At 47.1% G+C, this 27,939-nt stretch overlaps 1 protein-coding gene across 3 annotated transcripts in view; it reads left to right on the top strand.

Annotated features, from left to right (window-relative positions):
* Positions 1-25,377, top strand: part of NKAPD1 (NKAP domain containing 1) — a 219,599-nt gene extending 194,222 nt beyond the window's left edge. For all 3 annotated transcript variants that reach the window (XM_069614285.1, XM_069614284.1, XM_069614283.1), the window contains 2 exons: positions 18,062-18,115; positions 20,525-25,377. In XM_069614285.1, the coding sequence (XP_069470386.1) occupies positions 18,062-18,115; positions 20,525-21,026 (556 nt within the window). In that variant the 3' untranslated portion in view covers positions 21,027-25,377. The remainder of the gene's footprint in view (positions 1-18,061; positions 18,116-20,524) is intronic.
* Positions 25,378-27,939: the final 2,562 nt, after the last annotated feature.

Genomic DNA, 27,939 nt, shown 5'->3' with positions numbered 1-27,939 from the left:
CATGATAGCAATCATGTCTGGTTTTTTACTCGGCGAGTCCTTTTGCATTGCTGCCGCTATATCACTTAATCGTCTCTTTTTCGGAGATGCCAGGATTTGTTCTTTTCTTCGTGTAGTTGCCTGGAGGTCATTATATGAGGAGTCTCGTCGAGGGCTATGGCCGTTTTCATTTAGCATGGTTTGATTACTTCGCCCCTTGTTCGCTAAAACCTGGTCCCAAAGGGTTTTGGACAAATCCCTTACCTCTGAGACTGGTTTGTTTTGGGAGACCAGCGACAGGTGTGGTCTGGTCCAAGCCACCCGCTGCTCCCCATCAACTGCTTGGTTTTTCTCTGGGTTTGAATCGCTAATGATCTGCCCTTCTACTTCCTTAACCACCTCCGATCCCTTGCTCTGGTTTTGTGTTTGGCTTTTCATCTTTTGAATTACTTTCTTTGGATAAGAAGTAGGTTGGCTAATTGAGGAGGCCGTCAGTTTTTCCCTCGCGCCTTGATTCGTATTCTCAGCTGTTATATTGTTTCTTAATGGCTCTTCTGTGTCTTTTAGACTTTGTACTTTTACTTTTTCATTTTGCTGCTCCTGTCTCTGGATGTCATTTGCGTCGAAAACAGATTTTCTCACTTTAGGAGCTTGTGGGAGGTCCCCTACTGCTTCCAACATGTCTGCGTCCGATACTTCGTCTTCTGTTAGAATTTTTCTTTTTTGATGTTGAGTGAAAAAGGCCTTCAAGAAGTTTTGGTTTGGGGGGATGGAAGGCCCCTTTAGTTGCACGTCTCTTCTAGTTCGTACTTTTTTGGTCATTTGTTCTGGTGTCTCTGATACGAACTTTGATCTTTTGTGACCAGTTTTTTTGCTTTCTTGGAGTACCCTCTTTCTTCCTATTTTTAAGAAGGTGTGGTCGGTTGAGCTTTTAGTTCCCCCTTTTTCCAAGATTTCTGAATTTGATGCGACCTTTGATTTCTTTATCAGGTCAGCCGATTCTGTAGTTTCAGTATCTGAGTCCACTTCGATCGCTGCCTCGTCGTATCTTATCCGTTCTTCTGCATCTGTAGTTAAGTCCGTATCTAGGTCTGAGTCCGTTTAGCTGTTGCTCGTCTCCGAGCAGCGCTTTCGTTCATTTGATCGTCTTTTAGGATGTTTACTCGCTTTTATTGTTTGTTTTAAAGTGGGTGACGCACCACTAGGATTTCCGTGGATCAATGCCGTTACCTGAGTGACCTTGTAGCTGCCATCTAGGCCTTCCTTTTGTGATACATTGAGCGGGGGTTGTTGGGGATTTTGGGTTTCCCCCTTCGCTCCTTCACCGCTCTCAAAATTTATACCAGCGAACTGTGTACTCGTATTTGCATGTGGGGCACCACCCGGTTTATGGCTTGGTTCGCGAGTGCACGCCCGCAGGTTTTCATTTTCCTTTACCATTTGGAGCTCCTTCGTGTCAGTTGTCTCCCTTTGACCCTCCACTCCATGGCTCTCGGTGGCCCGCGTGCCGGGCGTCCCCTTGTCACCCGTCGCGTTTTCCCACCTCACCTTACCAGCGGCCTCTAGACGCACCCTAGCGGTGTCCCCTGGACTCACGGAAGAGGTAGGGATGGAGGTCCTAGGATCCAGGAGGTCTACTCTCCCTGAGGGCTCAGCTAAGGACTGGGCTTCCAAAGGTGTAAGTGCGTCAGCATCGACATCTCGTTTACTTTGTGTTTTCTTAGGTTCACCCGGGGTGAGGGACGGCACCCTGATAGAAGTACATACAGGTGGAGTCGTGGCACTATGCTTGCTCGACCCGTGATTTGACCTCTCCGGGCGAGCATTGGGAGCACCTTCAGAAAAAGTTTCAATTGTAGAGGGAGGTGAAGGTGAAGTGGGGGAGTTTAAGATGACAAATTCACTCACCGTTCCCTCTGAAGGCAGATGATTTTGGATCGCTGTCAGGATTTCCACCCGCTCCGTGCTCATTTGCACGGCGCCAATAATTGCCGGTTTCACGGCCAATTCGGATTTAGTTCTTAATTTCTTTCCCATGGGGGGTGACCACGCGTGAGAAACTGGATGCGGTCTCACGTCAGGCTCCATCCTGCTACGACTCTGCGGTGTTTTTGGTGCTGTTAACCACTTCCTGAACACAATGATGTGGTCAGAACACAAGACTGCAGCAGACTGCTCCCAACTCAGCTCGCAACTCCGCTCCGCTCCGCGGTGTTTTTGGTGCTGTTAACCACTTCCTGAACACAATGATGTGGTCAGAACACAAGACTTACTGCTTACTTTCAATGTTGCCAGCGCTCAGATCGTACCTCAGGTTCAGGACAGAGGACATCCTCATCTGTGCAAGGTTCTCCCCTTCGGCATTGCCTCAGCACCAATGGTATTCATTTACGTACTGGTGGTAGCAGCTGCTCATCTGCGCAGGCAGTCCATCCCAGTATATCCTTACCTCGACGACTGGCTTCTAACAGGGGATTCATATGGAACATGCCAGACAAATACTCAGAAGAAGGTAGATCTCCTCTTCAACCTAGGATTCTCTATCAACGAGAAAAACTCAATTCTAGACCCCAATCAAGTCAAACAGTTTCTGGGGGCTCTAATCCGGACCAAGGACGTCCTCGTCTTTCCCTTCAACGAGAGGGTTCAAAACCTGCTGTTCCAGATCCCTCACTATGTGGCCAGTCACCGGGTGACTGTATGCAAAGCCATGCAACTGTTGGGGGATGATGGCTGTGTCTGCCTAGTTACTCGCGCTCTTCTGTGCATGCGCCCCATGCAAGAGTAGCTCTCGAGCCAATGGTGTCAGGCGAGCAGCCAGTGGGACGATCTAGTGGTTGTCTCGGCAGCCTTCGTTCAGTCTCTGCAGTGGTGATCAAGGGAAAACCTTCTGCAGGGGAAAACCTTCACACCCCCGCAGTAGAAGCGATTCTCGCCACAGACACATCTGACTGGGTGGTGATGAGGGGGGCTCACCTTCAACAGACAGCGAATGGCGCGTGTTCTCCAGCAGTAGCATCCAATCACATCAACCTGTTGGAACTGCTAGCAGTGTTCAAGGCCCTGAAGTACTTCCGAACACACCTCCCAGGGGAAAACAGTTCTAGTCCTTACGGACAGTACTACTGCCATGTATTACTTAAACAAGGGGCCTCTCACTCTCTAGGGCTGTCCAAACTGTCCCAGAACATATGGAAGTGGGCTCTCAAACGCATGTTCCTCCTTCCAAAACATGTTCCGGGGGAACTCAATCTTCTGGCAGACTTACTCGGTAGGGGGAAGAGACTCCCCCCCCACCCCCCCTACCCATAGAGCACGAGTGGCAACTACAGGAGGACATTGTGCTCTACGTCTGTGCAGAATGGGGCTTCCCAGAGATCGATTTATTTGCCATTCAGGAGAACGCCCAGATTAAACCTCCAGGTACCCTCGAACCGCTCCAAGGGGAACAGTCTGTGGATAACATGGTCCGGGAAATGTGTCTACGCTCCCCCCCCCCCCCCCGATTTCCTTGCTCATTGGAATAGTGCACAAGAAGCACCAAGAACCAGTAACAATGATCCTGGTGGTCGCTATGTGGGCCCGCCAACCTTGGCGCTCCCATCTCATGGCAATGTCCCTCTCCCCTCCCAGTAAGCTGCCGTTCCCGTACAGTATGCTGTCTCAAGACCAGGGGGAGAACCACTACATCCATGTCCTCAAACTCTCAATTTAGCAGCCTGGCTCCTGAGGTCGTAGAGTTTGGGCACCTTCAGCTCCCTCAAAGCTGCATGGACATACTCGGTGAGGCATGGAAACCTACCACCAAGCATTGCTACTCCAGCAAATGGAAGCGCTTTGTCGTCTGGTGTAACGGCAAGGGCATCAATCCTATTGAATGCTCACTTAAAGCTATTGTCCTTTACCTCACTCACCTGTTAGATTCAGGGCTGGTTTTCAATTCTCTTAAAGTCCACTTAGCCGCGCTTTCAGCGTACACCACGTCCTAGAGCAAGGTTTTGTGATGGAAAATTCCAGTAATTAAGGCATTTATGAAGGGTTAAAGAGACTTCATACCCCCTATCTCCAACCCAGCTCCCGGGTGGGGCCTGAATGTTGTTCTTACCAGACTAATGGGACCTCCCTTTTGAACCCATGCACAAGAGTAGCCTTAAAGCACTGGCCTACAATACGGCGTTCCTGGTGGCGATCGCCTCTATAAGGAGAGTTAGTGAACTGCAGGCCCTTTCAGCTGTAATCTGTATAAACTGTTTAATTTTTAGATCTATGCTAGAAGCTCCTTTACCGCGCAGATTTACAATTCATTAAGGCTGTCACAGACTAATTGTACAGACATGGCTAAGAATGTATATTTATCAAGCTATAGATAATTATTTTTTTGTTTTTCTCGATCCAAAACCAGTTAGGATCAGACACAGAGCTGGCCTAGGCTGCATGTTTTCATTGTTCTATATTATCTTGATTTTTGCTCTAATACCAGTGAGGATTGAACATATGTACATTGATATTGCATAAGTAGTAATAGTACCTGGTATGGGTAAAGATTATGCACTAAGAGCATCCCAGATACATTGTGTCTCTTTGGATCTATAATTTAAATGTACTGATTTTGACACTATACACACCGGCCTAAAATGGCCGACCTGGTTTCTGACGAACGGTACAGTTGACATCTTCAGTTTCCATGACTACTGTCATGGCAACCACAACAACAATATCCATACGTACGTTCGCCGGCTTCGCTATAGGAGCGCCGAGTCCCTGCACTTGTGGCACATTAGACAGTGCCTTGATTACTGAAGACACAGCCATCACAAGTAAGTCTGTAGTTCATTATCACTAGAGGCAACAAACCGTTCGCAGTGAATATATTATATTAAAGTGACATTCTCCTTTTTGCTCCTTGGCAATTGTAGACGATAATCGAGTGTTATACATAAATGTCAGTACACTTTCACAGTAAGCCACATGCTTTGACTTGCACTAGAGAGCACTGCACTGATGCACAAATATTATAGTTACTGATAGATGAATAGACTGAGAGATCACGCCATGCTGAGTTTAAGGGAACAAGGTTATGATCTATACATATATTGAATTACAGCATTAGCAACTCAAACTTTGCATGTAGACTAAGATTTGCCTCAAGGTAACAGAATGAGGAATCGCGCCTTTTTCTTCACACTGCACATACAGTTAAGAAAAAGGTCGACTTGAAGCAAAATGAACGGCATGCTCTGGAACAATTTAAAAGTTAGGTTATGATTAGATAGAGTAACAACGATTGACATAGGTGATGAAGGATGCCTACTGATGCTTTTACTTGTTGTTAGTCTGAAATGCATTGGCAATTTTTCGCATCTGTGAATTAAACAGAAATATGCTGATTATCAAGAAACTCTTTTTTTAAAAAAATGTTTTTTTTATTTGTTGCAAACTGCGCACTACGGCAGTATCCCTAGAGGAATACAACATAATTGAAATAAACGCGAGAACCAAATTTTGAACTTGAAAGACACCACTTGAGTGGTAATTTTGGTGTGCAACTCACGCCGATGGCTATCGAGCCTAGGTTTTCTATTTTCATTATTTTACATGCCCAGCACGGAGGCATGCTATAGTGGGTTGCACCCCACTCTATAATTGTTACTAAAATATTTGTTATTTACATTAGTGGTGCACGTTCATCCTCTCCTATAACAGAACCAGGCACTAAAGGTGCCACATTCTTGTCTCCACTTTTAGCAGATAACTGGCAAGTTTGGCAACTCCTACAATGTTTCTCAATTTCTGCACCCATCTTGGGTCAGTAAAAGTACAATGCCATCCTCTCCTTGGTCCTTTTAAAACTAAAATGACCAGTCGGGGGGACGTCATGTGCCAACTTAAGGCATTTGGATCTCAACTTCTGGGGTACCACCAGTCTCCCGAGGACACCTGGAATAGACTACTTAGGCTCAATGTAGAGGAGTCCATCCTCCCAGTACAGTGTAGACTTGACGTATTTCCTTTTGTAGCTCAAGAAGATCGCGTTCCGGGATCATTACTGGGAGGGCATGAAAAGTATATAGAAGCCTTGGGAGGTTGGGCGGAATGACATTTTGACTGCACTGACCCGTCCCAGCCATGATATCTCTTGCAAGCCAATCTTTGGCTTCCTTCAGGAGATCGAGTATATTAGCCTTCAGCAGCCCTGCATATGTAGGGGTTAACCGTATTCCCAGGTAGGGAATGTCTGTGGTCACCCAGCGATGGGGATGTGTGCTCTGAAGGGTAGCCAAGATGGAGGGCAATTCCGATAGACTGATGCCTATTGATTTTGTAGGGTTTACCGCGAACCCAGAGACCACCGCAAATTGGGCCAATAAATCCATGAGGGTGGGGAGTGAGCTGAGTGCATTGTTCAGAAAGCAGAGAACATCATCCGCGTATAGCGCAATTTTGTGGCAATGTCCCCCAAATTCAGAGCCCTGGATGTTTGGATGAAGGCAGACCTGCTGCGCCAAGTGTTCCATTGCCAATGCAAAAACCAATGGGGATAAAGGGCAGCCCTGTCTGGTTCCCTTCGCTAAGGCTATAGGGATAGACCATTGCGAGTTAACCCGCACCTGGGTAGATGGGATTTGGACATTTGAAAGGATTAGTGTAATAAATCTCGGCCCGAATCCCTTTAAAACTGATTTCAGATATTCCCAGGACATGCTATCAAAAGCTGTATGGACAACTAGGGATAAGAGAGAGAGTCTGCCAGGGATTCTGGGGGTTAAGGCTATCCGATCGATTACACGGCGGATGTTGTCATGTGTCAACCAATTATTGGATGAAGCCTGTCTGGGCCTTTTCTATTAGTGTTGCGAGGACCTCTCCCAAAAGGCGGGTTATGATTTAACTGTAGATTTTCGTGTCTGTGTTGAGTAGGGCGATAAGCCGTGCATTTTGTGGGGTCCTTTCCTGGCTTCAAGATCAGTGTTGTGGCCGATCCCACCATATACTGTGTGATTGACACTGCACCCCAAGCGGAATTGAAGAGTTTAGTGAGGTGGGGTATCAAGTATACTCTGAACGTTTTATAGAATTTATTTGTAAAGCCGTCAGGGCCCAGGGCTTTCTCAAAAGGGAGGGATTTTATAGCGAGTTCCACTTGGGCAGAAATTGGTTCATCCAAAGGGTCAAGGAAATTTTGAGGGCCCTGTGGTAAGTGCATGTGGGTCAGTGATATGGGGGCAGCGTGTTAAGTCCTCAACAATTTTGAGTTTACCTTCCGAGGAGAAACATCCACCATTGGCGTCTCGTAGGCTTTCTATTCGGTTTCGCTTTGTTTCTTTAATTTTGCCGCTATTAGTTTATTAGCTTTATTCCCTTTTGTATAGAAGTATTGCTTTGTGAGCAACATAGAATATGCCGGTCGTCCCGTATGGTGTGTCTCGAACGCTTTCCTCGCTGTACGCAGGTCTCGGAGAGAGCGCCTCGATCCCTTTCCCCTCTGTATGGCCTCATGCCTTTTGGACTTCTTCCTCCAGCTGGGCCTGTATCTGCTTCCTGACCCTTCCTCTTGCTGCAGCTTGATCAATGACATGACCCCTAATGACGGTTTTTCCCGCATCCCACACAATATCGTAATCCCACCTCGCCGGTGTCATTTTCACTAAAGTATAGCTTTATGGCACATGAGACTTGGGATCGGAATGAGGGATCTTCCAGCAGGAATTCATTTAACCGCCAGGATGGTCTGGAGGGGATGGGGGGGGGAAATCACTTGTGGGGGTGATAGTGTGAGCATCACTGAAGTGTGGTCTGACAATGCTTTTGGGAGAATGTCTGGGGTATGAGAGAGTCAGAAATCGGAAACACATCCAGTCTAGAAAACCTGTTGTGAACAGCTGAAAAAAAGGTGTAGTCTCGCTCCTCCCCATGGAAAAATCATCATGCCTCTATCCATGAATGCTCTCGTAGTAATGTGGTGAGTGCTATAAAATGTTTCTTGCCATTGGCAGTTGGGGTAATGACTTATCCACTAGAGGATAGACCACTGCGTTGAAGTCTCCTCCCAGGATCAGTTCTCCCTCAGCATGCTCTTCTATTGTCTTAGATAATGAAGCAAAGAATAACCCCTGTTGGGAGTTAGGTGCATAAAGCGAAATCAAGGTCACCTTGTGCCCAAAAAGCATTGCCACTACCAGAATAAACCTCCCCTCTCCATCCCTCAGCGCACTCAGCATTTTTAGAGGAGTACCCCTTCGTACTAGAATGGCGACCCCCACGCGTCTTCATGCCGCTGGACGCACAGAATTTTGTACGGTAAAGTTTGCTATTTAGGCGGAATTAGTCTGTGGGCTGGAGGTGGGTCTCTTGAAGAAACAATAACGACGGATCTAGGGTGGCCATACTATGAAGTAATGCTTTACATTTTAGGGGGGAATTTAGGCCCTGAACATTTAGGGTGAGGCACTTAACATCTTGGGTCACCATTCCAGGGTCTTTCAAGCCTTTGTAAAATGCAAAAAACACTTTTCTCCCTTCAGGAGATGGGTCATCTCTGGGTTTCTCCATTCCCGATCTCCCATATGCAGATGCTGTGCCAGCAGATCGGTTAGGAGAGGCACATCACTATGGACAGGGGGCCAGGCTGGAGATTTCCCACAGAGACCCGTTGCCAATCAGTACAATGTATGTGGCTAGTTGCGTACAAGTCCATAAACTAGGGATTGCGATGAGAACTTGTAAAATTTAACAAAATTCAAACAAAAAGAAAAGTACATGAAGAACATTGTAGAAGGGCCTCCTAGTCCCCTCGATTTCTTGGCCAACATTGACAAACGTTAACTTTAGTAGGCGTAATCCGCCTCATGTGGTAATGGAGTTGCCATCCAAGCCGTCTGGCACGGGGATCTCACTCCATTTAGTATACTCTCCCCTGTAGCTCTTAAATCGCATATGTCCTGATCTTTGTCATTCCGAAGGGGCAGCGTCGTCTGCCACAATGTTCAAGTTTGGCGGTGATAGGGGTCGTCGGGGATTTACTGGGCTTTTGGCGGATTCCGTGATTTCCATTTCCTGATGAGGGGTTCGCCCCAATCGCTGCCAGCCCATGGGTCGCCTCCTTTTATCCTTTAGTATAGGGTCCAAGTCTGAGGAGGCCGGGCCGTCCGCTCATGAAGTGGGTGTGATGCTGTTTTCAAGCATTAGGTCCTTTGCTTCCTCCTCCAAAGTGATGGTGATTGAAGTTCAGCTTGCATGGGAACCCCCATCGGTAACAAATCTTTTTGGCCTGTAGCCATGCGGTTACCTTCTGCAGGCGCCTGTGGTTTGCATGGGTGTATGGGGAAAGATCCTGGAATAATTTTAGGGTTGCCTATCGGAACTGCACTGGTTCTGTTTTTCTAGCTGCTGCCATCATTTCTTCCTTCTGGTGAAAGAAGTGCACACGAGAGAGAACGTCCGGGAGCAGGTTGCGTCTCAGTTGGGCGGAAGAGTAGACTCGATGGGTCCTGTCTAGGACCATTTTGTCTGATGCTGAGAGTCCCAGCAGAGACCTGAACAGTGCGCTTATATAGTCCGGTAGTTGCTGATCCGGGATGTGTTGAGGGAACTCCCCGCTGGCGGATATTATTTCTTCTCAACCTATTTTCAAGATCAGGCCTGTTTCCCCAGATGTCTTCCAGGTGCTCTTCGATAATTCCCACTCTTGGTAAGCTCTGCACAATCATGCGTCTCTTTGCACGTTATGTTTTCCAAGTCGTTGACTCTGGTTTCCAGACCCCCAAGATGTGCGTTCAGGTCAGCAATCGAGTGGGCAAGAGAGCCTTTGGAGGTCTTGATCTCCAGCTTTATTTCTTGGTAATGTCTTGCCTAAAGCTCTTTAGCATCTCCTCAAGAGCACCCTTGGAAAGCGCCGAGTCTAGAGCCATTGGTGCTGCTGGGGCTGAGTGAATATCAGCCTTTACTGCCTGCATTCGAAATTCTGTGGCTGTTTGAGATGTTAGGAAGGCTGTGATTTCGTTTAGATTCCCCTCCCTGCTGCTTTGGGCATTGCCAGTGGTCTGTTCGTGGGTTTGCCAGCGAGCTGACAGCGTCTCGTCGTGATGCAGTAGGATGGGCAAGGGGACGCCTGCCGCGTAGTTATGAGGAGGGATGGGCTATCCAAGTGGAACGGCTTCTCCCCGTCTGACTATTTGTAGGCACTTTCTCTTGCTTTCTTATGGAGGCACGTCCACGTGTCTTGATGTTGCAGCATTCCAGGGGTTAGGGATGGCCTCCACCACGTCTTCAACTTGGCTGACAATGCAAGCTTTGAACACCTTGATTAATTTTCCTGTTGCTGCAAGAGGGCACCGATTGCTCAGTGGCGCGGGTAAAACGTAACCTCTTTTGTGGAGCGTAAAAGGTGCAGGCAGCGGGAAATGGGGCTAGAACAGTACATATTTCCCCCCCATACTGCACTTTCTGTTATTAGCTGAGGTGTCCCTTTCAGCACTGAGATAGAGTTCTCGCTGCTTCATTTGCTCAGTTAATCAATTAGTGTGCTGCAGGTATCAAATCATTCACCCCAATGGCAGAGTGCCCTCTCTACCATTGAGGCACAGAGAAGACTTGCAGAAGTCTGACCGGTGACGAGTCAAAGGTGTCAGATGTTAACACACCCAGGATCTCACCGTATTGATGACAAGTGAACAAGGCATCGCAGTCCCCTCAGCCCTCTCCGTGTTAGTTGCGTGCGGGTCCGGAGCTAATTATAATGTTGGACGGGGAGCGGATGGGAAGCAGGGGAGAGCTGGTTCTCGCACCAGGCAGCGAGCTGACGCTCCTTGTTTTCGTCGCTGTATCCTGCCGCAGCCGGCCTCCGCTGCCATTTCTACCGAGAGCATGAGGGATGTGTAGTACGAGAGCGGGATATGGGGGGGGGGAGGGGAATTCCAAGTCCACCACCCCCCCGGCCGCTCTGCCTCCCGCACCTGCTCATCACCTTATCAGCTTTGCGCGGGTGTCATCGGACCGCCAGAAGACTGCTGGGAGCCCGCCTGGAGCTGCAGCGTGACAGATTATCTGCGCTGCTGCTCTCCTCTCACATTGAGAGGACCAAACGGTGTGCGGCTGCTGAGCTCAACATCAGGGATGTGTTATGCCGTTGATATGCCAGCTTATCTCTCCCGAAGGTGCGGCATCTGCTCTTCTCTGGCACATGCTGCCATTTTGTTCATGGGGATGGTGGCATCTCCACCAGCAGATCGTAATATTCTACCACTATTCCTGCTGCGATTTCCTGCGCAGGGGCCTCTGCATGTTCCCAGACGATGAAGGGTGCTGAAACAAAGGGAAACAAGTGCCTGAGGTTGCCGTTATCTATCGCCTCGGGAACCCTGTGATGGAGCTCACGGCAAACACGACCGCATGGCGTGCTGTCTAGCCACGCCCCGAGTGCATGTTGTAATGTAGCCATTCTCCCCGCTTTTCACCCCAGGTTGTTAACATCAACCAGTATTAATTGTTATGAACCTCTTGTGCCCCAATTATCTCCTAGATCATAAACCAGAGAAAGTTTTTTAAGTGTTGAAGCAAGGCTACTAAGTGAGGGCAACCTTTTGCTTACTGGCACTGTACAGCTTGGATTTTGCTTAGTATCTGCAACATGAATTTATTGCAAGGTACGGTTAGTGCTGTGTCGGCAGAGAACTCCCTTGTGATGCAAACTCTGCAAATTTTAAAAATGCTGTTTGTGGTTAAATGGATTGACCTTTTAATGGCTTGCTCAATTAGTAGTGTTTCGTAGTCTCTTTATAAATTACTTGGAATCCCATCTAATCCAGAGCACGTTCATATAAACTGCAGAGTATTGCACATGAAGTTTTTTGAAGTTGAAAAGGGACGTCGAAAGGGCGTGACTGTAATACTATCCCTAGTGACGTACCCTGTACCCATGATCCCTCACGCGTCGAGATCCCTCAGATAATAAAGCAATATGACACGAGCAGTGGGGGCATTATGACTCAGGTAATGCCCCGGGGCCCATAGTTAACGAAGGCCTTGGGGCATTACCTAAGTCGGTAATGCCCCCGCCGCAAGAGTCATATAGCTATTAGTACCCGGCCCGCAATATCTGCGTGACCGGGGCACAAGAAGCAAACCGACCAAGAAAATGGACACTGGGAAAGGGAAAACAATCAGTTTTCCCTTTCCATGGCGGCCATCTGGAGCGGACGCGCTGGGAACAGAAGTGTATCCAGCGCGTCCACTCCCGAAAAAAAGAAGGTAAGTGGGGTTGGGAGGGCGGAAGAGAGGGAGGGGAAAAAAAAACGTACCTGCGTCCCCGTCGGGGGATGATGGAAGCCTCCAGCTGCGTGGAGGCGCGGAGTGGGGATGGCCCCGCTCCGAGTCTCCACATGGCTGGAGGCTTCCATCGTCCCCCACCGGGGACCAAGGAGCAAGAAGGTAAGTGGGGTGGGGAGGGCAGCGAGGGCAGCGAGGAGGAAGGAAAGGGGAGGGAAAACAAAAAAAAAAAAACCTTAGCGAGTCCCAGCCGTGGGGGGGCAAGGCAGCCTCCCAGCCGTGGGGGGGCTCTGAGCAGGGATGGCCCCGCTTCGAGCTTCCTCATTGGCTGAGGGGCTGCCACGCCCCCCGCTGTGGACAAGGAGGCTGGAATCCGGCCGTGAATCGAGGGATTCTCGGCTGGGTAACGACCCAGCGAGAGCCAATCGGAATGCGTGTTGCATTCTGCTTGACTCTTGCCGGGTACTCATTTATTTTCTACCATTGTGGCAGTTGTTTGTTAGCGGAGTCCGTGCCTGTGCACCACTTCAGAGTTCAAATTCTTCAGAATTTCTCTTGTCTGCATTCGATGCGTTAATTCGACGACTGATACTGTGAGCTTCTCGATGGCTGATTCCGGCTTCCGAACCAGATGTCTGCTCCAACAACGGGCTTCGGCCTACAGCTGGCTTTGGCCTACCAATAGGGAGAGTGGGGGGGGAACTGATCCTTCGTATTAAGCAAGTGCATACCCCCATTTCCTACCCCTACAACCTTCGTCTTGCCGCCTCTCTGTCCGCCTTCCATTATGGAGCGCACTACCTTTAAGTTTTGCCCTAAGTGCAACAGGAAATTCCCATGGGTAGACAAGAGGTTGTAACCACTTCATTCTGTGTGACCATCTTGAATCCCGCTGTGCTGCCTGAAGGCTCTTTAGGCCCAAGACCCTAAAGGAGCGCAGAACCAAAAGGTGGGCGGCATACGCCATGCCAGCAGAATCGTAGACTGCCCCTGGGTTTTTCGAATCAGACTTCAAAGACCAAAGCAGCTGAGACTTTGATTCGGAGCTGAAGACACCACAGAGGAACTGTCTAGTTCCCACGCGCTTGTCACCAGACTCGAAAGGCAGTCGCAGCATGCTGCTATGAGGAAGGCCTCTGGTGATGCCGACGTACCTGCACACACCTTCCCCATAATCACACCCCCACATGTGTCCCTCAATGACTTAGTCGACAGAGGGCCACACACTGTTGGTTGACGCCTCCCAAGAACAACAACTCCATGCCACCCGCGCCCGCTGTGGTTCCACCTACGCATTTATCACATGGCGATCATGCAGACACTCCGGCGAAGGGTGCGCATAAACACTGTTATGGCTGAGCCGGAAACTCCTAAACGGCTGTCAAAAAAGCACAAATTACACTTGCACTGAAGAACACCAGAAGGAGCCTTCTGCTCACAGGAAACGTGCTCCTCAGACCCCTGGTGACTATCAAGAAGAATCCTCACCTCCTGTCTTCCACCCTGAGCAAGAAGCGCCCTAGGGAGAGCCGCAAGGATACACCAAAGGACACTGTTACACCAGTAGCACCTCCTTTGTCAAAGGACACCCCTGGGGCACCAAGCTCCACCCTGTCTGTTACCCCCTGGAACCAGACGCAATTGAGGATACCATGGGTAAAATCAAATTCTTTGTGGATTTTCTGAGCAGGGTACCCAACCCATCAAAGCCTACTGAGCAGTATTGTGTACCTCCTCCAGTGTAAGTGGTATCCTCTCTTCCTGCCAGAGCCTTGCCGCCCGGGGAGCCCTCACAAGGTTCACTTTATGAGGACATGCAGTCCGGACAAGCCGACCAGGGCATGTGGATAGATGATCAGGGTGGCCCCGGTCAGGATGGTGATGATACCTACCTGCAGGACCAGGACGACCCATCTTTGTAGATCCTGTTGCCCCCTTCATAGTAGAAAATGGTCACTCCTCTCCCATTGCGGGCCAGCCACTCTACAATTGAGCCCCACAAGGACTGACTTTGTTGAGGATATTCTCAACAGGAAAAAACCTGTTAGCCAAGCTATACCTCTTCTGGGGTCTATTAAAAAGATGGTCTCTCCATTCTTGTCTTTCCCCCCTACGTTACTAGGGCGGTCTACCCTCGGGTGGAAATATTCTTCAGGCCCTCTACTTCAGATCCCATCTGCATTAGGGTCACGCTATCCCTGGTAGTGACCACCACAAGAAAAAGAGCTGGTGTTCCACCGTCAACCTCTGAGACACCTCCTAACAAGGAGTGCAAGAAATTGTACACGCTAGGGAACAGTGTCACAACCTCAGCTGCGTACCTTACTAGGATCGCAAACACCACCTTGCTTGCCAGCTAGAGCAGCACCCAGTGGGATGAGGTTTCACAACATCTGGACCAGCACAATCCCACCTTATAAAGATCACCACAGAGATGAGACAAGTCTCACAAAACATCCTGAAGAATATCTTGGACTCTGCACACACCTCAGGAAGAGTCATTGCACAGGGAACCCTTCTTAAGACATTCCTAGCTTAGGGACTCAGGATTTAAGCCAGAGACAAAAGCAGCCCCAATTAATATGCCCATTGAGGAGGATCTCCTCTTTGGCAAAGGTGTCGATAACCAGCTGGAGACTGCAAAGAAGGAGCACAAGACCATCAAGACCCATGGTCAGATTTCCAGTAAACCCTTCCTCCCAAAGGCAGCGTTCAACATACGCTGACATTTTCGGGTGCACGGCTCAGGAAAACGGGACCAAGCCAGAGCAAGCGCGTCTGGTGCCTCCTTCCACAAGGAACAACGCTGCACCCATGCCCTCAGTAGCTGAACTTAGCAGCTTGGCTCCTGAGGTCATAGAGTTTGGTCACCTAGGCCAAAGGTGTATGGAAATACTCCGAGGCACGCACGCCTAACACAAGGCACTGCTATTTTAACAAATGGAAACGCTTTGGGCTATGTTGCAGAACAGTCTCTCAACCCAACCAACTGTTCTCCAACCAATATAGTAAACTACCTACTTGACTTGGGATTAGTCTTTAACTTGCTCAAAGTACACCTAGCGATTCTCTCCAGTTACACCACGCCTCAGAACAAGATTTCACGGTGGAAGGTACCCGTAGTAAAGGCTTTCATGGAGGGTGTCAACAAAACGGCATCCTTCCCATCTCTAATCCTACTCCCGGCTGGGACCTTAGTGTCATACTCACAAGGCTCATGGGGACCCACTTCGAGCCCGTACACAAGGCCATCTGACATACAAGACAGCCTTCCTCCTAGCCGTTAATTCCATTGGAAGGGTTGGCGAACTACAAGCCCTGTCAGTACAAGACCCTTTCGTAGTTCTACACAAAGACAAGGTGGTGCTACACACACGTCCTCTCTTCTCACCAAAGTTCATATAAAAATTCCATGTCAATCAAACTAGAACTTCCTGCATTTGTTTTTTTAAACCGTATAAACGCAGTAGAGAGAAGTCTACATACACTGGGTGTACGCAGAGCCATCATGTTCTACCTCCAAAAGACTAAGTCCATCAGGAAGACCGTTTCTTTTTATCAGTAGCTGCTGAAACAGAAGCGGACCCTATCTCTAAAGCAGCATTTTCTAAATGTATTGTCAACTGCTTCCAACTCTGTTATCCTCTTGCCAGGAGAAAAATGCCCTTTAAGCCCAGAGCACAATCAGAAGTGGGGCAACTTAGCCTTCATAGCAAACGTGTCTCTAGATGCCATTTGCAACGCTGCCACTTGGAGTTCAGTATGACTCTCAGGTCCAACTTGGGTCCTTCCTCTCCTCTATCTTTATCTCTACCTGTGGTGTCCCCCAGGGGTCTAACCTCTCTCCCTGGCTGTTCAACCAATACCTGGCATTTCTTGCCCACTGCATTACAGCTCTCTGCCCCAGATTCCAGTGCTATGCGGATGACACTCAATTCATTTTCAGGCTACCTTCAGCCACTTCTTCTTCTTCTTCTTCGTCTCTCATCTCTGACTGTCTGTCTGCTATCCAGGAGTGGTGTGCTGCTAATGATCTCTGCCTTAATGCCAGTAAGACTGAAATTTTGCTCATCGGCACACCCGCTCGCTCCTTCCCGGTCTCTCTGGCCGGCCTCTCTTGACCCTCTTCCTGCTCCCACTTGCGAGGCTAAAAACCTTGCCGTCATCTTCGACTCCACGCTTTCCTTCTCTCCTCGCATCTGACGTCTCTAGGAAGTCACACTACCAGCTGTACCTCCTTAGAGGTATTCTTCCTTTCCTCTCCTTCCCCCAGAAGCTCACTGTCTCCAGAGCTCTGGTTCTCTCTAGGCTGAACTACTGCAACATCCTCCTTCTAAATCTGCCTGCTTCTACTCTCCGCCCTCTGCAACTCATCCAGAACAGGACTGCAAGACTTGTCCTTGGCCTCAAGCTCAGGGTTCGCATCTCTCTAGGACTGAAATCTCTGCACTGGCTGCCATTGGCTGCAAGGATTAAGTTCAAAACCCTCTGCATTGTCCACAAGGCCTTCTGGGGCCTGGGGCCTCAATACCTTCAACTCTCTTTTCCTTCTCAAGCTCTTCGCTCATCCGCCTCCAACTCCCTCAGGGTCAGTTGCTTCTCCAAGCAACGAGTTGGTGGTAGATCTTTCCTCAGCTGGAGCCTCCCTCTGGAACAGTCTCCCTGAAACTTGAGAACCATCTCCGGTCACGGATGCACCTCAAAACCTTCCTTTTTGCTTTTGCTTTCTCTCCTCCTCTCCCCTGCTGAATTTCTGGCTGAAACTGTACTGGTTACCTGGCCAGTTACACACTTGCACTGCCTCCCTGGCAACCCCCGCACTTGGGGACTGTTTTCTGTATCCCTGCAGTCCCCCCACCAGCACTTGACACCTCCTGATGTCTGCACTTACCCTTGCACTTGCCACCAGCTGGCCCTACTTCATTTATTGTTATTTATTCTGTTACCCCTTGTACTGCACTGTCCCCTTTCCCACCTCCCACTCTGCACTTTTCCTCTTCCCCTGCACTTGCACGTTCTGAATGACACTCGGCCTAGTAGGATCACTGTCTCGGTCTTCCCTCTGTTCCCCCTCCCTTGCTGCGTCGCGCCTTGAAACACTTGTGCATAGGTGCGTTATAAATGCCATATCATAATCATACACACTTTGACCTAACATTACTGTTTGGACACGCATTCTAGTGGTGATGCACAGGTGGCCCAAGCAGTGCTGAACCATTTCTTTGCAGCGCTTCCTTTTAATAACCCACCTCCTTCTATTAGTACTGCTCGCTAATCTATGCAAAGCATGTTATTCAAAGCAGATCCACAAGCTTCAGAAGGGATATGTTGCTCACTGTTATCGTATTTCTGATTCTTGTATCTTCTCAGATTCACATGTGCCCACCCTGCCTCCCTTCTTGGAGTAGAAAGTGCTTGGGGAAAGAAGGATAGATCTTTCACATCTCATGGTCTCTTAATACACTTCATGCTTACAACTTGCACTCCCATGTCAGAAACAAATAATCTGAGTGACCTCGAGTCGTGAGGCATCATGGGTACAAGGTATGTCACACTAGGGTTAGTATTACAGTCACGCCCTGTTGATGTCCCTTTTCAAACTTCGAAAAACCTCATGTGCAAATACCCTGCAGCTTCCACTAGATGTTGGTATATGCAAAGCATGTGAATTTAAGCAGATACAAGCATCAGAAATATGATTATGGTGAGTAATGTATGCCTTTATCTTCCTAATGGTCTCTTTCTGTGTCTGCTCTGAATCTGGTTTCAACAAGTATATGAAGGAAGCCTGATCCATGTTTTCCAATCTCTCCCGTAGGTGGGGTCACAGTGGATACAAAGAGCTGTATCCAGAAGAATTTGACACTGACAGGTAATGTGCGCAGTTGACTGTTGTGATGAAAGTTTCTGTTGAAAAGCAAGTTGTTCATATTGGTCCCCTGAGTTCCCGATAAAGGCATTTTAACTTCAACAACTCTGCTACTGCACTCCGTGTTGAGTCCGACTTGACATTAAGGTTACCTGCCATCTGTGAAAGCTGACTGTGGTCCATTAATCCGAAGTTGGTTTGTCTGATTGTATTCCCTATGGTAAAGTGCCTAGTGGTTAAAATCAGTCATTGCATCAGTAGTCTGAGACTATTGTCATTGTCCATCATTTGACGAGCATCCAGTGGACCAGATTTAAAGGACTGCACCTAATTCCATTCTTGCTCTTTCTTTGTGTGAGCAGTGATCAAGGGCAGCATTTGAGTCCCTCTTCATCTGTCTGTGACATGGAATCTACTAATGGTCGTAGGGCTGTATCTATTTCGGATCTTCACAAATGATAATCATCTGGATATTAGATGCATTGAATTTGAACAAGCTCTGTGGGCAGTAAACATGTATTTGTGCATCCCTTGAAAAATCAACAGTAATCCATGCTCCATGGTATGTGGCAGGAGTTTGGAATGTTAAGATACTTTTGGTGAAATGGATTCTGAAGGCAGCTCATGTCTTTCTTGATGTTCATGCACTCCCGAGGTACCTGTTTTGGAAATCAAATTGTGGCACTGCTTTTTGAACATTGTTTGATAACTGTAGCTCTTTGTACTGTGGTTTCAGCTAGTTGCAGCAGTTGGTGCCATTAGCATGTATTGCAGTGTTTTTGTGGGTTTTCTTTTTGGGTTACAACAACAAAAAAACGCCCGTTTCGCTTGCGGATCTTCTTACCGGAATCAGATTAGACCAGGTTCACGTCTAAAAGATCAGACTTATTTGCTCGCCATCACTTCTCAGGCATTATTGTGGGCATATTTCAGAAATACTGTAATTGTTTAGAAAGTGAATTTACATTGAACATTAGGGAATGTGAGCTAATCCAGCAGCTCTCTCATCTGATTTAACTCATGGCACAAGTCAAGGCAATTGCACTAGTATCCAACATAGCAAGCCAAAAATTACCATTCAAACTACTTCAGGGTATTTTGCTGGGATCAAAGTTAATCTGCATGGGCTTGAAGTGAAGGCTGAGAAGGATGATTCCTAGGATGAGGCTTCACAAGATGCCAAACATGTGTTACATAGTGCTACACTAAAGAGATGAAATGAGCATAAGTATTGTGTATTCACTTAGTCGTCGTGTCTTAGAAAGCCGCCATAGTTTGCTAATTAGATTGTTGGATATATATTAGAAAACTCACAAAAAATCAGGCAATTTCATCAGTTAACAATCATCACAATGTTCATACATATAAAATACCCTAAAGTGCAGTGTGAAATGTGCAGAATTCTACTCGTGCTTCACACCACAATCCGACCCTGCGTATGTGTGATGGAATACATTCAGTGCAATACTAATACATAATGAGACCCAATGTTTGAAAATCCTGAAGACAGAACCTTTAAAACGTCCTCATTGAAACATCAACAACAATGGGAAACAACCATAGTCTACTAGGCGAGACAGATACAACACAGCCTTCCAAAAGTGTTAGTAAATGTCCTTCATCCTAGGTTCAACAACTGTTTTCGTCAGGACAGCAGTATCCATTTACTTGACGGGAATTCAAGGCAGGTTTATGAGTTGGTTATTGTACCATGATCCACTGACACAGTATCTCTAGACCATCAACAAGACGTGTTTTGATTCTGGGTGCTTTAACCGAAGGGCAATCAATTCCGCCACCAATACCTCAGTCCAGGGACTAATGCACATAGGAGGCTTCTCGCTTAGGAAGGCGAACAGAACAAGAGTCAAATTGGTCATCCAAAGCTGCATCTCCTTAAACCTACAGGTGGGCGGCTGACTTCTCCAAGCCTCACGTCGTGATGCCAAAATTGCTTGTGGGTAAACCGCAGCTGTATACGCTGCTCCACTTGTATATAGTGAGCCGATGTGATGCGTCCGGGGGTTTACCCATAAGCAATTTTGGCGGCACGCGCGAGGCTTGGCGAAGTCAGCAACCCACGTTGGGGATCTTTATGTATTAGTAGTGCACAGTTACATGCCAGTATTTTCTTTTCATTTTGGAGAAGTCGGCATGTTGATGGCTGCAGATGATAGCTAATGTTATGTTCTTGAGCAGTGTTAACGCCTGCATAGGATGCTATATCATTTATAAAATGTAGTAGGTTTCCTTTATCTAACATCTGATTTGAGAAATCTAGGAATGCCAATTCGAAAATGTACAGATAGTAAAATCCACATAGGAGGAGCAGTTTGGTTTAAATCGGTTTCTTTTATTTGGATCTTGAGCTGTAGCTTTAAATGCATTTGCTTTTTATTTTTGATTGTGCAGTGATGAGAAACCGAGAGCTGGGCAGACGGTAAATGGGAAGAAGGCTTCTCACTTAGGAAGGCGAACAGAACAAGAGTCCCGCAAGCGCAAGCGGTCCAAGAAGTCCCACAAGAAGAAGCAAAAGAAACGCTCGCACAAAAAAGTAAAGAAGAGGAAAAAGGAGGAGACGGAGTCTTCGAGTGACAGTGAGAGCTCGGATGAAAGCCCTGTCAGGGCAAAGAAGATGAAACGAAAGAAGAAAACTCGGAAAAAGACTTCAAGAAAGCCACCCTCTTCCTCTGGTCAGGAGAGTGATTCATCCAACTCCAGCAGCTTGACCGAGACCAGCTCGGTAGAGAGCGCAGCAGAGGAAGATAAAAATATAAAACGGACTAAGAGACAGAAGAAAAAACGCCACCGAACCAAAGTAAAGAAAGACTTTGAGACTCAGGAGAAGAAAAGCAAGCGCAAAAACTGGAAAGTGGCAAATGACGAGAGGTCAGACAGCTCTGATGAAGACTAAGCCCAGGGACGTGGTTCTGGGCAGCAAGGGGTCTCGATTGAAATTGCCTGAAGACATTTCATCTCGATACAAAACTAGTTTGTACAAATAATCTTTCTTTTCATGGAGGCATCTGTTTTACCCGTGAAGTTAAGCTGTGGGGTTCAAGATGTGGGTGGCAAAGACATATTGTGCCAGAGAATTGTAAGATCCTAGGAGCAGTATTAACAAATGGTCACGTGAGCATAATTGTACAGGAAAGGGATTTTAGCGTTCTGAAATTTCGCATCACTAGCCTTTTGGTTTAAAATCCCCTCTTAATTTATGAACAAGGCTATATCCTCATGTCTTCATTAATTTTAGTGATCTCAGAGCAGGCCAGGTTGTTCTAAGATGATGATGAATAGAAACATGAACGTTTTTCAATCTGTGAGGCCAAGGAACTTCCACTTCCAGATATTGTTACTTAAAATGCCCCAATATGCCATGTTTTGTCCAATGGAGAAAGCTCTGTCATGGGAAGAATGGAAAACGGATGCATCCATGAAAGGTCAATACTGGACTCGTCTGCCAACAGTGTGTGGAGGGTGACGGTGTGGGGGAATAGGCCAGCTTTCTTGGAACCCAGAGGTAACCACTTTGCCCAAGCAATAATAGCATGCCAAGTCTCCAAATTGGGCACATTTCTGTTTCTAGCCTGGTGATTCCCAGCTGATGCTGCCCCGGCAGTAACTAGTGACCAGTAATACAATGTCGCCATGTCATTTGTGTTTTTGTTTTAACCTACACCCAAAGTGTATTTATACTGTTTCCATTTTCTTATTTCCGCATTTGCACAGGACCACATCTATCTGACTATCGTTCTAAAAAATGCATCTCAATTAATCTGTAAGGCCAGAAAACGCAGGCCAAGAAGTATTCCACTTGCCTCTGTGGGAATACTTTGCATGGCCCCTGTCACTGAGAGTTGCTTTAAGAAGCATCTGTCAGGGCCTTTGCTATGTCCTTCCACCCTGGGATGCTACCAGACAGGAGACGGTGAAATGTTTGTTCCAGAAGTAAATGTTTCACTACCTAATAGACGTTATCCTTGCACAGCGCCGTCATTTCGAATTAGGCCGGGGTGTGTTTGCAAGTAAACTTGCATGCCATGTGGTCTGGACTCTGTAGAGGCATACAGATTAAACCCCACCGGTCTCACTTTATCGTTTGTAAATAGTGTTCATTTCAGCAGGGATAATGCATTTGGAATGTGATATTCAGGTCAATACAGAGGGCTGTTCTACAATTTCTGGAGAACAATGCAAGCAGTGTTCATTTGTCATGAAAGGGTCGATTGTTGTTCTGAAGGACAGATGGACTTGGCTGGCTTTTTATGTAGCATCATGTGGTTTCAAGCATCGTTTCGTTGCCTACGTTCATATTTTTGGCGCACCCTTATTTTCGTGGAAAGGCCTTTCTTCTTGGACTGCTTTCTGTTCTCACATAGAAGGTAGTGCCCGCAGACAGGATTTCCACACCACGCGCAGGGCCTCCAGCAAGTGTTTGGAAGATGAGGTATGATTTCTGCGCACTTTTAAGATTCATCAAATATTGCTTTTGTAGCTTTGTACATTTGCAAATTAGAGTGGCACAACTTCAAGCCACGTTCCTGAAAAGTAAATCTATAACTTTTCTTTAGGCTCATCTGTCCTAATATTAATGCTACTTCTATAGAAGATGATTGCTACTTTCTGAAAGTAAATGTGATTTTTAAAGATTTCAACAAAAACGTGTTTAGTTACATTTTGACTTCTTTTTAGCCAGATGCAGGACAACCTTATTTTGAGTGCTGGGGTACCCTAGGAGGAAGGAATAGTAGGCCATGATCGAACACCAATGGCAGGCAGCCTTCACATTCCTTGCCTCTGCAGTAGGCAGTCTTTTTCCCGCTTGCGATGCAACGCGCTTTCCTATTGGCCTGGTACATTCTTTACTTCCTGCAACGATCCATACAGAGTTCTGCAATTATGGGATTGCAATGCTGTGGGATTGTGTATCCAGTCATTATAGTTTCTGAAAAAAACATCAGTGGGGAAACATTGTATTTGTTACTTTCCATCCAGATTTTTTTACTCCCATATTCTAGGACTGGGTTTTGTTTATATAATTAATACCCGTCCTAAAATATGTTGATTGCTGAGAAGTAGGAGAAAAAAATAGGATTGGTCCATACAATGTATTTTGGCAGATTGAGTTATTCTGAACCATGGGATTGCCACCCTACTCTGCTCTGCTGCCCACCACTTTATTTCGCTCACGTTGGCATGCTTCTCGTAATCTTCCTCCAGCTGCTGGCCCCCTTGAGGTGAGGAAACGGTGCACCCAGTTTCTTGGGGAACTTTAAGGAATCTGCACTCTGCCTTGTATCCTGCCAGCTCCTCTCTTCAATCTCCTAGTGAAGAAAGCTCTGTAGGGTTTTAGAGTTGTTCTGAAACTGGAGTTGTGCAGCCACCTCAACAGCAGGTGAGGGGGCATCTCTGGAGGATTTGTTTGTTTTGTTGCTGTGGTTAAGGAGGTTGAGGTCATTTCTCAGGTGGTTTTAGGGGGTTTCTCCATCAAGTTCCATCATTAGGACACAAACCACGTTTCAAGCACATTTTGTCTTGTGCATTGGGCAATAGTAATGCATAATTTCCTCTTAAAGAGCAATAATGGTGCAGGACAAGAGGAGCCAGATTCGCTGTCACACATGATCAGGAATAAGGGTCATCGAGCAGATGCCCTATAATGACCGAGCGACAAGTGAGCTGCAATAAGGACAGCAAGCAAGGGATTGGCATTATTGCCATTGATACAAGGATAGTGAAGCCGATGAGCAAGTAAGGCAATTGCTGTAATGATTAATCGGCAGAAGATTAGCCATAATTGGAGCAGGCAGATGATTAGCAAAATTGATTTTGTACAATATTTTCATTGAAGACGATTAGTCTAGATTATCAAGAGAGATCTCAGGGAGGATAACCAGTGATTACACACCACACAGCTTGTACATTGAACAACTTGCATATCCAACCCAGTCCTAGCCCCATCCTCCACCCCCTCTTTCCATCAATGGCCCCACCTTCCCACTCTATTCACCCCCCTATCCCAAAAGCAAAACTCCATCTTGCATCCTGTTTAGCCCTTTGCAGGTACATAGCTAGCCTCCATCACCAGTCCCAGGTGGATATCTCCTCACTATCTACCTAACCACCCTAATCCAATATATTCCCATATTCCACCCACTTCACTATAGGAAGTACTACGTTCTCAATGCACGCCTAAATACACCCCAGGCATAGCACCACTCTCTAGCCACCTCCTACTTGCACACCCAACCGTACCACGCTCCTGCATCCACGATACAGACCTTGGACTGAGCCCCTCAAGCCCTCTATCCATCCAGTCCATCCAGACACTGCACCACCTTCAAGCCATGCTCCAGAATGCTCATTCCACTATTTCTCAATTCTGCCCTCCAATCACAGAGGAGGAGACCATGTAAGAGAGAAATAAAAGGGAAAGCGATGGGAGGGAAAGGAATGGTCTAATGGATACGTTCCCCAAAATACCTGCCAAAATGGGGTGTGGGGGGGAGTAGAGTATTACCTGGCTACAATGTTGACTTTTGAACCTGAAGCTATTGATTCCAATCATGGCTTAACCACTGGACTGAAAACATGTGATCTTGGTTACATCGCTTTTGCAACCTGAACTTCGCAAAACTGAACATCAGTATCATTTTCTACAATAAATCAAAACGATTTGTGAGGGAAAGGGCAGATGCAAATTGACCGCAAAATTGCTTTCTTTAGAACCAGACAATCAGGATTCTAATCCAGGCGTCCACATTTTACTAAAACGGCTGTCGCTTGGGCAAATTGCTGATTTACAGTATAGCGATCAATATTACCCCAGAAAGACTGCTATGGGGTAGGTATGGCTGATTGGCTAAATCATACAATTTGTTGCGAGAATGTCTGGTTGCTAATCATTTTATTATCACATTTGCTGTGCCTGTGTTGCTGCTTGCAACCTTTGTGGACTGTTTTGAAACCCCACTGCTGGAACAAATGGGATCACTGATCTGATCAGTCAGCTCATCTTTGTCTGTGCCCATTACCAGTCGCTGTAGCATGCTGCAGGCCTAGGTTTGCAATAAGTATTGTTTAAAAAGCATACACTAACTTGTTATGAGGATCAGTTGCTATGTCTTCCTTGGTTTTAACTGAGGGGTCCAGGATTATGGGAGGTCTTTCACATAATATTTTGCAATGTAATGCCACTCCTTCCAGTTTCTGTATTTTTCCAAAATTGTGTGATCTTGAGCAAATATATTTTTCTCTCCGTTTCAGCTTTTTTTTTTAATCCAACAATGTGGGCATGCATGGAAATAAATAAACTGGGTACCAATATGTGATGTCATTTCAAGTTAAAAAAAAAAAGCAAGGTGATGCAACTGAGATGTACTTTTAAAGTTGCAAGTTGCTGACTTTGCAATCAGAAAAACTAGACCCTAATCTAGGCTTCCTTTCTTAAAGTTGTTTCTTCCTGTGCAAATAGCTGTATTGCCCTGTGCTTCAGTACCCTTATCTGCCCAATGTTTTTGTTTTCCCATGTAAACATTCATTAATGTGCATTAGCAAAAGCTCAATATTTTAAATGTGTTGGGTGGAGTTAGCCCGTCTCATACTTGCTCTCTATGTGAAGTGTGATTTTTTTTTTTTTTTCTTTTTTTTTCTTCTTTTTTTTCTTTTTCTCAAGCCAGACATGTGGCCCTGGGCAAACTGCTATCCAAGGGTTGGCAAGCAAGAAATGTTTCCACAGTGTGTGGAATTTCCCAAGAACCTGAATCCCTTGTTGCAGCACATTCTTCACACCTGTGGAAATGGCAGCTGATTGCAAAGGCCAGTGGTAGGAGTGTGGGGGAGGAGACCGGGTGTCTTCTCTGCCTTTTAATGCTTCGTTCTGTCGTCTAACGGCTAGGCCTGGACATGCCATTCTATGCCTTGCTATATGTGGCTTGATTGTTTGCGCCCTCACTAACCAGCTCTTCGCTTAAGCTCTACCGTTTACTGTAGTGCTTTCATGTGTTATGTTAGGGTTTCTTATATAGCGTACGGTCGCACAAAGGCATCATGGCGCTGGAGAGTACAAAAAGGCCCCAAGCACACACCATTATATCTATAGCCATCAAGATTAGAAAAGATGAGTTTTAGGAGCCTTCCTAAAAACCAAATGATTATGGATCATTTGCAGCTTGTTCCACAGTTGTGCTGCTGCAATGGAAAAGGAACGACTACCAAGCCTGACACGGCGAAAAGATGGGACACGTAGCAGGCAGGGCGACTCGGACGTCAGGGAACGCCTGGGAAGGTAGTGAGGGAATTTAGTACATAGATATTCTGGCCCTTGTCCAGGCAGAGCACGATGCGCAATACAGAGTGTCTTGAAATCAATGCGCTGGGCCATAGGTAGCCAGTGCAGATTACGCAGAACCGGGGAGACATGGGCACCATAAGGTAATCCAGTCATCATCCGGGCTGCAAAATTCTGGAGGTGCTGCAAGCGGAGGATCAGCCGCTTGGGCTGAGCAAGATAGAGTGAATTGCAATAGTCCAGGCGGCTGGATATCATAGCGGCTACAACTAGTGGCCGTAGAACAGACGGTATAAAATGGAGGACTTGTCTCAGGATTTTCAAATGGAAAAACCCAGACTGGCATACAGATGAGACCTGGGTGTCCATTGATAGAGTGGCTGTCATGATAACTCCCACATTTTTTTATTTTTTATTGCAGGAACAGGGAGTGATCCAAGAGAGGAAGGCCAGAAAGTCTAAATCCATAGTGAAGGATCAGGAGGGGAACCCACCACCAGCACCTCCATTTTGTCACCATTCAACTTTAGCCAGATAAGGCCGATCCACTCCCCCACTGCAGTCAGGCACTGATGAAGGCACGACGACCTCTCAGTCCTATCAAGATCTAACCGGATCAGGATCTGGGTGTTGTTGGGATATGAATAGCACCTGACGCCGAAGGAGCGGATGAGGCACACTGAGGCCCAGATGTATATATTAAAGAGAATAGGTGGAACCCTGGCGGTCACCACATGTGAGATAGGAAGGTTTTGAAAGAAAAGGGGAGATCAGAAGAGATCGAGATCTGCCCTTAAGAGGAAAACCAGACTAGAACTTGACCAGAGATACCGACTTGGGCCAGGCGGGATAGCAGGGTAGGAAGGTCAACAGTGTCGAAGGCTGCTGAGAGGTCTAATTGTATCAAGGCTCCGACACCCACCCGCATCGACCATCCTGGCCATATCGTTCTGGACAGAGACATATCTCGCACCTTGACATCTTTACATACAGAGTTGTCGTTTGAGACCCCACCAGGACGCTGCCCTCTCTGGAATCCCTATTCTGAACTACCTTGGGACTCTTCTCAATCAACTTTGTACTCGCTGCTACAGTCTTGTTAAGGCTGCCACTCCTGTCAGTGTTTCCCTGCACTCATAAAGGAGCAGTTGCTGCACACTGTCCACTGCGAGAGGTATTGGCCTGCTCTGGGGCGCCTCTGAACATCTCGCGAGTACCTTTTCCGAAGGGCATCGCTACAAAGACGTCTCCATGGCCGCAGCAAACGGATGTTCCAGGTTGCCCACCACTAACCTCCCAGCACCAACCTTCACAACCTCTACAACAAAGCACACTATAACTATACTACGCATAAGGCAATTGAACCCCCTTCTCCCCCACAGAACTGCACACCTCTACAATCCGCTTGTAAACCACAGTCAGAGCCAAGGTATCCATGCACCACAAGCATGCAAGGCTGCCCACTGGACAAAAACGGCTCTATGTTCACAGCACTGGACACCTAGAAACAGACCCGACTACAGAGCTCGGGGCA

This window comes from Ambystoma mexicanum, chromosome 9 (genome assembly GCF_040938575.1).
Source record: "Ambystoma mexicanum isolate Mex_15411 chromosome 9, UKY_AmexF1_1, whole genome shotgun sequence".
NCBI lineage: Eukaryota > Metazoa > Chordata > Amphibia > Caudata > Ambystomatidae > Ambystoma > Ambystoma mexicanum.
The sequence above is the reverse complement of the archived record's forward strand: the minus strand, read 5'-3'. Positions and strand labels throughout refer to the sequence as shown.